At 48.6% G+C, this 12,380-nt stretch overlaps 1 protein-coding gene and 1 non-coding gene across 3 annotated transcripts; both read left to right on the top strand.

The window, feature by feature from the left end:
* Positions 1 to 719: 719 nt before the first annotated feature.
* On the top strand, positions 720 to 5,504 carry KLF4 (KLF transcription factor 4). 2 transcript variants are annotated; one of them, XM_059411128.1, is made up of 5 exons: positions 722 to 1,162; positions 1,275 to 1,395; positions 2,055 to 3,048; positions 3,148 to 3,312; positions 4,396 to 5,504. In XM_059411128.1, exons 1-5 carry the CDS (start codon positions 1,158 to 1,160, stop codon positions 4,569 to 4,571), a joined length of 1,461 nt encoding a protein of 486 aa, XP_059267111.1. In that variant the 5' UTR covers positions 722 to 1,157; the 3' UTR covers positions 4,572 to 5,504. The 2 variants fall into 2 exon arrangements, with proteins under 2 accessions (XP_059267110.1, XP_059267111.1); XM_059411127.1 differs by having other exon boundaries at positions 720 to 1,162; positions 2,055 to 3,312.
* A 6,418-nt stretch (positions 5,505 to 11,922) lies between these two features.
* Positions 11,923 to 12,031, top strand: LOC132025244 (U6 spliceosomal RNA). The gene has a single exon (XR_009406506.1). It is a non-coding gene; the product is annotated as a U6 spliceosomal RNA (small nuclear RNA).
* Positions 12,032 to 12,380: the final 349 nt, after the last annotated feature.

Consider the following 12,380-nt stretch of genomic DNA (forward strand, 5'->3'; position numbering starts at 1 on the left):
CTGCGTGCGCAGGGGAGGGACGGAAAGCTCAGTGAGTCACGCGGATAATCGCGCTTTCCTCTAGCGCGCACAGTGCGCCCCAAGCACGGACCCGAGCGGGGGTGGGGGAGCGGAACCGACCCCTCAACCCCTACCAGACTCCTCCGCCACGGGCTTCGAACCCCCGGAGCGGACCACCGCGACGCAGACGGCCCCGGTCGCAGAGCGACCGGACGTGCGCTCAGTACGCACCGCCCCGCACCCGGACAGCCGCCGCAGCCGCCGCCGGGGCCGCCACCGCCGGCGTCAGCGCGGCTCCTGCTCGCCAGCTGCGGGGCTGGCGTCACGGCTCGGCCGGGCCCCGCCCGCGCCCCTCCCTCCCCCCCGCCCCCACGTGCGCCGAGTTTGTTTATTTAGCTGCCATGGCAACGCGCGGGGGGGCCGTAGGAGGGAGGGGAGAAGAAAGGGAGGGGGCGGGGCCTGGCGGCGGGCCGCGGCGTACAGCGGGTAGGAGGCGGGGGGGTAGGGCGGGAGCCGAGAAGTTAAGTAAGGAGCGCGCGGCGGCCGCCGGCAGTTCTCCGGCCCGAGACAGCGAGCGCGGCTGCGGGCGCGCGGGGAGCAGAGGCGGTGGCGGGCGGCGGCGGCACCGGGAGCCGCCAAGTGCCCCTCCCCGCCCCTCCGGCCCCCCACCCACCCACCCGCCCGCGGCCAGCGCCCATGGCCGCGCGCGCCCCGCGCAGCCCCCCGGACTCCGCACCTCGCGCCGCCGCCCAGTCCGCAGATCCGTGCCGCTGCGGCCAGTCTCACCTGGCGGCGCCGCCCGCCCGCCAACCCGGCCACAGCCCCAGCGCCCACGGCGACAGCCGCGGCGACCGCGACAGTGGTGGAGGACGCTGCTGAGTTGAAGAGCGCAGTTCGGCCACCGGACCTACTTACCGCCTTGCGCTTTGCTCATCGTCTGTTTTTACGAGTTTACAACTTTTAAGAACTCTCGTGTACAAAGGAACTTTTCTTAAAAAGGCATCTCCCGTTTATATTTAATCCAAAGAAGGATTTCGGGCAATTTTGGGCTTTTGGTTTTGGCTTCGTTTCTAAGTTTTGTTTTTTTTCTCCTAATTTTGGGGTTTGGGTACCCCCACTGCTTTGAACTCCCGAGGACCTTCTGGGCCCCCACATTAATGAGGTAGGTGCAGCGTGGGGCGCGGAGTGGTGGGTGGTGAAGTCCGGTGGGACGCGCCCGAGCGGCGGTCGAGAGTGGCCCCCTGACTCCTGCCTCTGCCCCGCCCGGCCCGCAGGCAGCCACCTGGCGAGTCTGACATGGCTGTCAGCGACGCACTGCTCCCGTCCTTCTCCACGTTCGCGTCCGGCCCCGCGGGAAGGGAGAAGACACTGCGTCCAGCAGGTGCCCCGAATAACGTGAGTACTGTCCGGAGAGGTCTACAGCGTCCAGTGGCCTTATGTGGGTGGGGTAGGGACGGGCGGAGCCCAGGGGTCTTCGAGACCCATCCGGCGGAGGGACGGAGTGGCCCCACAGTCGTCTTACGATGGTTTCCGTGTCTGTGGCTCGGTTGTACATGCGTGTGGTCCGGACGCTGGGGAGCCGCCGGGGGCGCACACCCGGTCCGCACACGTCTTGAAACTCGCAGGCTGCAGGGCTGGCGCGGGGGCCACCGGGCGGGAGGTTGGATGGGTCCCTGGACACTGGCTTGGGCCCGAGTGAGCTTGGCGCGTAGGCGTACCCGTGGCGAGGGCGCATAGGGAGATCTTCGGTGTCCCAATTCCAAGGGTGGCTGGAGCGTCCCTGGGATCTGGCTGGGGAAGCACCGGAGCTGCCCAGCCGCGGCGCCGGCTCTCACGCAATCGGGCAGACCCCGTATTCTCCAAACCGACGCACCGCGCCTCTCCGGCCCGGGGATGGGCCGAGATCGCAGCACTGGCACCTGGAGCCTGCCGGCGCTTCGTGTCTTTCTCGTCCCGGTGCCTGGGCGGTATAGGCGCGGGCAGGGTCGCCAGTACGTGGTATGGCAGCAGGAGACCAGTACCGACGGTTTCTCTCCCCCGTCCTATACCCGCAGCGCTGGCGGGAGGAGCTCTCCCACATGAAGCGACTTCCCCCGGTGCTTCCCGGCCGCCCCTACGACCTGGCGGCGGCGACCGTGGCCACCGACCTGGAAAGCGGCGGAGTCGGCGCGGCCTGTGGCGGCACCAATCCTGCTCTCCTACCTCGGAGGGAGACGGAGGAGTTCAACGATCTCTTGGACCTGGACTTTATCCTCTCCAATTCGCTGTCCCATCCGGAGTCAGTGGCCGCCACCGTGTCCTCGTCGGCGTCAGCGTCGTCATCGTCCTCCCCATCGAGCAGCGGTCCTGCCAGCGCGCCCTCCACCTGCAGCTTCAGTTATCCGATCCGGCCCGGAGGGGACCCGGGCGTGGCGCCGGGCAGCACTGGCGGCGGCGGTCTCCTCTATGGCCGGGAGTCTGTGCCGCCTCCCACAGCTCCCTTCAACCTGGCGGACATCAACGACGTGAGCCCCTCGGGCGGCTTCGTAGCTGAGCTCCTTCGGCCCGAATTGGACCCAGTGTACATCCCGCCGCAGCAGCCGCAGCCGCCAGGTGGCGGGCTGATGGGCAAGTTTGTGTTGAAGGCGTCGCTGAGTGCCCCTGGCAGCGAGTACGGCAGCCCGTCGGTCATCAGTGTTAGCAAAGGCAGCCCGGATGGCAGCCACCCCGTCGTGGTGGCGCCCTACAGTGGCGGGCCTCCGCGCATGTGCCCCAAAATAAAGCAGGAGGCAGTCTCGTCGTGCACGGTCGGTCGGCCCCTAGAGGCCCACTTGGGCACTGGACCCCCTCTCAGTAATGGCCACCGACCACCAGGACACGACTTCCCCTTGGGGCGGCAGCTCCCCAACAGGACTACCCCCACCCTGGGTGCCGAGGAACTGCTGAGCAGCAGGGACTGTCATCCTGCCCTATCGCTACCCCCGGGGTTTCATCCCCACCCGGGACCCAACTACCCACCCTTTTTGCCAGACCAGATGCAGCCACAGGTCCCACCGCTGCATTACCAAGGTCAGTCCTGGGGATTCATAGCTCGGGCTGGGGACGCCTGCCTGTGCCAGCCCTCCGGGGAGCAGGGGATGATGCTGACCCCACCTTCTTCACCCCTAGAGCTCATGCCTCCTGGTTCCTGCATGCCGGAGGAGCCGAAACCAAAGAGGGGGAGAAGATCGTGGCCCCGGAAAAGGACCGCCACTCACACATGTGATTACGCAGGCTGCGGTAAAACCTACACGAAGAGTTCTCATCTCAAGGCACACCTGCGAACCCACACAGGTAAGGAGAACAGAAACTGCGGGGGGGGGGGTTGGTCCTGCAGCCCCATTGGTTAACCGTGGACATTTCTCAGGGCCTCCCTTGGAGATGTGGGGCAGTCTATCTCCTCCATCTCTTGGATCAGAGGCGAGAACAGCAAACCAAACCCAGCGCCTCCTTTTTTGCCCAAGAGCCTTTTGCTTGGTGGATGGTATCAGTGCTTGAATATGCAGTTATGTTAGGTTTCTGAAAGGCAGGGAGATTCCAGGCTGTTTGTGGGCCTCTCCTTGTTTGAGCAAAGCATTGGCCTTGTAATCAAGAAATTATTACACTTCGGGGACGCCTGGCTGGCGCAAATCTTGATCCCGAGTTTGTGGGTTCCTACCCCAGGTTGGGTGTAGAGATACTTAAAATAAAATCTTACAAGAAATTACATGTTGCAGTGCAAAAGCAAGTTAGGTCTTGTTACTAGTTTTTAATTTTTAGGCAGTTTTCACTGGTGGTTCCCAAATTTCATACTGCTTTTTATTTTTGGTTGTAGCCTTGGTAAGTAGGTTTTACTTGAATTTCAAGAATTAAGCGGTTGTGATGGCTAAGATTGTGGTTTAAGATGGTCACTTGCAGAGAATTTTTCATGTTGTTTAAGTGTAGGTACATAAAGTCATTTTAGGGGTAGACTGAGAAAAATAATAGAAATGCTGATGCAGAAAAAGTAGTTGCCGGTGGCGTTTTCGACCCAGTTGTAGTGGGCTATAGGATGTGAGTGAGGGGTTGGGTGGGGGAGAGAGACTAACAGAGCAGACAACATCTATTCCACCACGGTGATACTTGGCCTTAAGAGAATGAAAATGTTAGCGATATAGAAGTGTAGGTCTGTTCCTTAAAAAAACAAAAACACACACAAAAAAAACCCAAAGAATATTTAGGTTTAATATTCCAATTTATGATCTGAAATTGAATGTGCCCTTGAATTGGTCTAAAAACTCCCCTGGCTTCTTTCAGAGTGGAATGTTTGCGGGGGAGTTGGTTTGACATTCAGGCTCCAGTTTGGTCATTTCTGTGTTAGGTATGGATGGCTTCACCGGGTTTCTTTTCCTCTGCCAGGTGAGAAACCCTACCACTGTGACTGGGACGGCTGTGGGTGGAAATTTGCCCGCTCTGATGAACTGACCAGGCACTATCGCAAACACACCGGGCACCGCCCCTTCCAGTGCCAGAAGTGCGACCGGGCCTTCTCCAGGTCGGACCACCTAGCCTTACACATGAAGAGGCACTTTTAAATCCCCAAACAGTGGATATGACCCACACTGCCAGAAGAGAGAATTCAGTATTTTTTTTTAATCTTTCACACTGTCTCCCCCCCAACTCGGGGTGGGGAGGGAGGGGAGAATCCCAGCTGGAAAGCACTACAATCATGGTCAAGTTCCCAACAAGCCAACTTGTGAATGGATAATCAGGAGACACAAGAAAACCAGAAGACAAATCAAAGAACAGATATGGGGTCTGTGACTGGATCTTCTATCATTCCATTGCTAAAGCCAACTTGAATATTCCTGGACTTACAAAAACACCAAGGGGGTGACTGGAAGGTGTGGATATCAGGGTATAAATTAGATCCATGAGTTGGGGGGGAGGGAAGACCAGAATTCCCTTGAATTGTGTTTGAAGCAGTATAAGCATAAAGATCACCTTGTATTCTCTTTGCCTTCTAAAAAGCCATTATTATGATATTTAGAAGAAGAGGAAGAAATTCAGGTACAGAAAATGTGTTTTTAATAACCTAAACGATGGTGCTTGGTGAGTCTTGGTTCTAAAGGTACCAAATGAGGAAGCCAAAGTTCTCAAACTGCTGCATACTTTGACAAGGAAAATCTATTTTTGTCTTCCGATCTACATTTATGACCTAAGTCAGGTAAATATGCCTGGTTTACTTCTTTAACATTTTTATGCAGACAGTCTGTTATGCACTGTGGTTTCAGATGTGCAATAATTTGTACAATGGTTTATTCCCAAGTATGCCTTAAGCAGAACAAATGTTTTTTTTTTTCTATATAGTTCCTTGCCTTAATAAATATGTAATATAAATTTAAGCAAACTTCTATTTTGTATATTTGTAAACTACAAAGTAAAAAATGAACATTTTGTGGAGTTTGTATTTTGCATACTCAAGGTGAGAATTAAGTTTTAAATAAACCTATAATATTTTATCTGAATATTGCTTTTGTTCTGTTTTTCCTCTGGAAAAAGCATGTCCTAGCAATTTCAGTTTAAACACAGGCGGGCATGGGAAAGGCACACTGAAAGGCCAAACTTCATCTCCAGAGATTAAAGGCAAAGGAAGATGTTTTTAAGGCTAGTTTTACTGTGAGAACTATTTAAGTTGTGAGGCTGGAACCTAGTGGAAATCACAGAAGTAAACCTGACCTGGTTCAGGTTGCTCTTTGTGTAAAAAGTACATGAAAGCAATTTCCTTACCTGAACATGAATTTCCAGGTAGAAACCAACCACCCTGTCATTATTCAATATGCTCAATTTTTAATAGGAAAGTATTCATAAAATTCCAGTTTCATATTTTAAAAGATCCTTATGGTTTCTCTTTAAAATTAAATGAAAATATAAAAACCTTTCAGGGACCCGGCCTTGCACTCAGAACAATTTGAGGAACAAAAGAAACTTCCCACTGCAGAGAACCCTAAGAACATAGTTCCACAGTGCCCTCCTGAGGATTAAAGGATTCATTTATGCTTCGTGTGTGTTACAGATAGAGTAGTTAAAATCCTCAAGAGATTAGAACCAAATTTTCTGGCAGAATGTTTTAAAATTTCATCTGTCCTCTCTGCAAACTCAGCGGACTGAACTGCATTAATTAGAAAGTACTCAGTCGCAAACTTACAGGCGTAAAGTTTAAGTACATCTTTAAGTGGTTTTGTAAGCTGGTGGCATATTTTTGATGTTACTCAGCTTTAAAACTGCACAGACCCTTTTTTGAGAGTACACAAGAGTTTGACTTTTGTTAGTGAAGGTTACAAAATGGAAGAAGCATTTGTGACCCTTGTTGGCACTTTGATAAATTCTGTTATGGTGATGAGGGTGACCAACATCGTTAAGCAAACAAGCTGACACCTTCTTTAGGCTGCTTATTAACTATCCATTATACGTTGTGTCCAAAATGTGGGTGCATCTTACAAATAGAAAATTAAGAGCCTTATGGTGGATCAACATGAAGTACTTTCCTTGGCTTTCAAGAGTCCAGCATGATTGGAAAAACACGGCACGTGTCTTAGCTTAAAAGAAAACAGGTGCATCGATAGAAGGGAATTTTATGTGGCAAAGAACATACTCAAAGCATATTTAATGACACGGAAAAATGCTCATGGTATGTTAAGTGGAAAAAGCAGGACCTGGGAGTATAAACTATGATTCCTAATTGTATAAGTTAGTGTATGTGTATTGAAGGAGAGAGGGAAGCACCAGAAACTTTCAAGAGGAAGGACTGGAAGGAAATAGGAAATACTAACACTGGCTTTCTCCATTTTAGATTTTCTACAGTTTCCTGTAGTTTCTACAGTTTCTCTTTAACCTGGGAAAACGTTTTAAGAATGCAGGTGCAAATAGTATGCTTGATTTTTAAAAGCAGTTAAAGGCATTTAAACAAGAAGCCTGGAACGCATTTCTCTGTTACATTGTGGTGGTTGCTTTTCTAATCCACTTTTCTCTTAACACACACACTTCTGGCACTTGGTTGTGTATGAAAAGTGTTTACTGAATGGCTGATGACCATCTTTGTGTTCGCTAAGTGCTTATTACCTCAAATCGGAGAAACATCCCCAAATACCATAACATAATTAATTAAAATGTTTCTGATGTCACTGGGAAACATCACTTGGGTTGACGTTTTCTAGCCTGAGAAAGCAAGCTTCAGTATCCAGATTTTCTGGAAACAGCGCAGGACAAAACTATTTAACATGCACACACACACACAAAAACAAAACTATTTACTCTCGTACCTATCAGTTCTGAGTGCTGAGATGTCCTGTCATTACCACATTACAGAGCCGTTTATACTGTATAATAAAGAGCACCTAACAATTGAGATGCCTGCTTATTACATTTTCTTATGACATTTAATTTTATATGTCCTAGATTTTAACTTGTGTGCGCGCGCGCACACACACACAAAAGATGAACAATGGTGTTTCCAACACATCAACATCTTTTCAGTCTATCTCTTTTTTGTCCAGCGAAATGTTCTTTCCGGCAAAATAACGCTCCCTGGAAACCTGCTTAACTCCCTATCATCAATTCTGTTTCAGTTTGTTAGAACAAGAACCTTCACCATCTCAAATAGGATGGTCAAAGGGAATAATTTTTTTTTTCATTCAAAGACTTCAATTTTTAGAAACATGTAACATTTCATATTTGGAGATTAACAATTTTTTTTTAAAGATTTCATTTATTTGACAGAAATCACATAGACGGAGAGGCAGGCAGAGAGAGAGAGAGAAGCAGGCTCCCTGCTGAGCAGAGAGCCCGATGTGGGACTCGATCCCAGGACCCTGAGATCATGACCTGAGCCGAAGGCAGCGGCTTAACCCACTGAGCCACCCAGGTGCCCTCATTTTACTTTTTATATACTTTATGTATTCCATTTCTTCATATAGTGCCTTCTAGAGGCTAGTGTATAGTGACATGTTTTTTGTTTTAATATTTTATTTGTCAGAGAACACAAGCAGGGAGAGCGGCAAAGGGAGAGGGAGAAGCAGGCTCCGGGCTGAGCAGGGAGCCTGATGTGGGACTCAATCCCAGTCCTGGGATCATGACCTGAGCCGAAGGCAGAGGCTTCACTGACTAAGCCACCGAGGCGCCCATAGTGACATGTTTTTATAGCGCTAAACTGAATCTTTGGTTCCTAAAGTTTGTTTATGAAACCATCATTCGCTGTTCACATGTAGTCATTCAATCATATTTCATATAAAACTACAAGAGCTCTCTACCTGATGAATGCTGTGGAATGTATCACGGAATGTTCTGCCTGTGAAAATGCAAAGGAACTACTGTTACAATCAGAATGCTCTATGAAAATAAAGCCTTTTTTTTTTTTCATATTAAGTGAAACTAAAACGAAAGTTGGAAACCAACACCCTTTGGAAGCCTTTACCTTAGAACAAAAAAGTAAATCTTGAGTAAATTTCTTACCATCTCCTGAAAAACAAATATTCTTAAACTCTGAGGAAGGTACCTAGAGCTTCAATGCCCTGGTTGTGGTCAAAACAGGGAGGAAACCAACCGCTGTCATATTAGCATAAACAGAAACTCTTTCCGGCTAATATCTAGAAGGCTCCCAGAGCCAGTTAGCTTAGCTGGGCAGGAGGAGGGTGCCTAGGGTAGGAGCATCAATCAGACTGCTTCTCTGGCATCACATACGTGGGGAGTCCACCTTTTTTAATTGTTTTCCACGATACCATTGATGTAACACTTTCGAATCGTTTGGTCTTCTCTGGCACCCTAGACAACGCAGCATGTTGCCACCTGCCCTCCTGAAAGTCCTCCACTTGTTCTTAAAGGAAAAGGAGGAAATAAATACAAACGCAACTTCATAACCGCGGAAAGTAACTTCCCATTTCCGGGATCCTTTTCACATCTGACTGCACCTAGCACAGCATTTTTCACCCCTACTGCACAATAATTATAATGATCCCCTAAAGTGGGAGGACCATTTGTCATCCTTTTATGTTTCATGTCCATCGTATGTGATCCTCTAAACAGAGCAAAAGACGAGAATAGCTCTTTATGTAGACATAGGTAGGTAAGTAGATAGACCGATTGATGAATGGGCCCTCAGGTGGAGGTTTGACAATGATCTAAAGTCACTGAGGGCAAGCAGTCAAACCTGTCCAGCCCAGGGGGGGTTGAGTAGGATCCTAAAACCCATGTCACCTATGCTATTTAGATTTGTACTCACTGGCATTGAATCAGCAGGTTACTGAACGGTGGCTGCACCCTTGAGACACTCAGATGCTGTATTCTGCATACCCCACTTAGAAGCTAAAACGGGGAAAAAAACCCCAACTAAAATTGGTAAAGAAAACTTTACAGAGATACTGAAGGAACTCTAGATACACTCACTGAAAGCTAGGAAGGAAAATGAATCTGTGTTAGCCACGGGCAGAGTCCCTTAGACACGACAGGTGGAAGGGACTATTTCAGGAAGCATGTGTCCTGTCTGATCAGGTCACTGTTCGCTGGTGTATAGTAACCCCTTCCTTCTGCATACCCCGGTGACCCCTCTGAAGCCTGTACACTCTCCTTACCTCATTAGATCCTCACAACAAAGGAGGAGTGGGAGTTCCCTCTCCCACCTCCATTTTATGAAAGGGGAAACTGAGGTTCCCTTTACAAGTTAGTGTTTGATTTTTGTTTCTCATTCTCGTTGACATACTCAAAGCATTTTTCTCCTGATAGTTCCATCTTCAGTCTGCTGGGCAGGTAAGGTTACATGCAAAATGGATATACCCCAATTTAGAAGGATTTGCTGATATCCAGGTTCTTCCAATAAATCCTCTAAAAAGTCAAAAAAACCCAGACATTCTGTCTTCCAACCAATGTACTATTTCGAGGTAGTCTGACAGGGAAGCCCGAGTTTCCCACAGATGTTTCTTAAGCTGGTCTCTACTCCCAGAGCAAAATCTATACTTTGAGTTGGAGGTGGATGAAAAAGTTCCTGTTTTGATCCCAAGTCTTGGCCTAGCACATGGCTCTCCTGTTCAAACAGATCTGGCCACCCTGTCCCCTACTCCTTAATGTCCTATGGTCCCCAGTTCCTGGTGGATCAAGATTTAACATGGTCAGCCTTCCAACTGTGGCCACTACCTAGTGTCCAGTATTTTCTTCTTAAATATCCAATCACTCCTTCATTGTACCAGCTGTGCTAAACTACTCTTGACCCCCAATGCAGATGTGGGTCTTTGCTTGCAGATGTGGGTCTCCAATGCTTCTGGAAAAACCCATAGTCCCCTGACAAGCTCCTATTTAACCTTCAAAGCCCAGCTTTTATTAAAAATCTCCTTCATTTCAATCGATCTAGATCTTTCATTAAACTCTTACCCTCACATATTACAAGGTTTTATGAGTCTGGCTCCTCCAACAGAAATGAGTTTCCTGGAGGGCACTGGACGCTTCCCTTATTTGTTCTTGAATACCCAGAATTACTGGATTTAATTGAAAAAAAAAAAAATCAATCGGTTATGGAATAGTTAGCCCCCAGACCTGGCATCTCTTTTCAGAGGACTCCTTCTTGCCAGGTGAATTTCTGCTTTGATTCTGGAAAGAATTTTGTTCACTTAGGGTTTTTTGTGATTGGGGGGAGGCAGATGGATGTCAGGAGACCCACAGGGAACAAGGGATCACTGGACACAATGGCCTTCAGGAAGCCAGAATTTGGAAACAGTTCCCAAAAAGGCAATGTTTTATCCTTACCCTTGGCGGTCTACTGTGCCTCTTTTCAAAATTGTAAGTGTCCTGTATACCTATGACAATGAAGTATTCTTTGTGTGTGTGTGTGTGTGTGTGTGTTTTGTTTGTTTGTTTGTTTGTTTTTTTGTAAATCACACTTTAAAAGCTTAACAAAGGGATGCCTGGGTGCCTCAGTAGGTTAAGCATCTGCCTTGGTCTCATGATCTCAGGCTCCTGGGATGAATCCCACATCAGGCTCCTTGCTCAGCGGGGAGCCTGCTTCTTCCTCTGCCTGCCGCTCCCCCTGCCTGCCTACCCCTTCCTCCCCCAACCCTGCACTCTCTCTGGCAAATGAATAAAATCTTTAAAAATAAATATAAAGAAAGAAAGAAAGAAAGACAGACAGGCTTAACAAAGACACTTCACAGGATCTTGGGTGAGCCTGTCCATCCGAATAAGGGAGGGTCAACCTCTCCTGGCTGTGAAACCACCACCCACCTGGTTTGCAGCTCTTTAAGCTTGAACTCTCCTTCCTGCTTGCATGACAGCAGTTTTCTGACTTTTGAACATGTCTAAGTAAACTGAATCTAGAAAATCCTGCAGGAAGTTGTCAAAGTGCCTCCTCTCAGCCTCACAGAGGAATGGAACAGACTGCAAACTCTAACACTAGAAACTAACATAGATTTTGAAATAAATAAATATATAAATAAAATTCCATGGACTTTCTGAGCTGGAAAGTGTCTTCAAGACCATTCTACTCCAGGAGAAAATGGAGGCCCATCTAAAAAGCTAGGCTTGCCCAAGGTCACATCAAGTTCAGATCAGAACACCAAGCACTAATGACCTCATTTGGGGTTAACAGGCCAGCAGCTGAAGGCTGTATCCTGAGGACCCAAGGGAAACTTAGAGGGGCATAAAGAATTTTAAAAACACCATGCAAAAAGGATGGTTTTATTTTATTTTTTTTATTATCTTTTTGAAGATTTTTATTTATTTATTTGACAGATCACAAGTAGGCAGAGAGGCGGGGGGGGGGGGCAGGCTCCCCACTGAGCAGAGAGCCCCATGTGGGGGCTCCATCCCAGGACCTCAGGATCATGACCTGAGCCGAAGGCAGAGGCTTTAACCCACTGAGTCACCCAGGCGCCCCAAAAAGGATGGTTTAAAAGGAAAGTTCTGGTGCTCGCTTTGGCAGCCCATATATTAGAACTGGAACAACACAGGGAAGATTAGCAGGGCCCTCTTGTGTGAGGAGGACATACAAATTTTTGAAGTGTTCCATATAATAAGGGGGGGGGGGAGGACAGGAAGAAAGGGAAAATAACCAAGAGGGAATAAAAAACAACATTCTCAGTGTCACATTGTGAGCTGAGGTCCAAAAAAGTATTTGATTGCTCTCTCTAGTACTTCTGTTAGTGTTGTGCTGTCAGCCCGCTGAGTCAGGTACTATAATACTAACCCCTGTTTCCTTCTACAGAGGAACATAGGAGCCATTCCACAGAAGTGTTAATATATACTTCTGGCTTTGTTCTGCTTCTTTCTCTTCTCCTGCAATTCCGTTCAAACATATATAATCTGCTCAGAGACCTACTTGACCAGCCACTGGTGCAAAGGGCAGGGGAGCCAAAGGTGAATAA

This window comes from Mustela nigripes, chromosome 9 (assembly GCF_022355385.1).
Source record: "Mustela nigripes isolate SB6536 chromosome 9, MUSNIG.SB6536, whole genome shotgun sequence".
Lineage (NCBI taxonomy): Eukaryota > Metazoa > Chordata > Mammalia > Carnivora > Mustelidae > Mustela > Mustela nigripes.

Excerpts from the sequence above, each read along its gene's own strand:
- KLF4 (XM_059411127.1), top strand. Across the intron at positions 1,396-2,054 it reads CAGCAGGTGCCCCGAATAAC|CGCTGGCGGGAGGAGCTCTC; the intron begins GTGAGTACTGTC and ends CTATACCCGCAG. Across the intron at positions 3,313-4,395 it reads ACACCTGCGAACCCACACAG|GTGAGAAACCCTACCACTGT; the intron begins GTAAGGAGAACA and ends TTCCTCTGCCAG.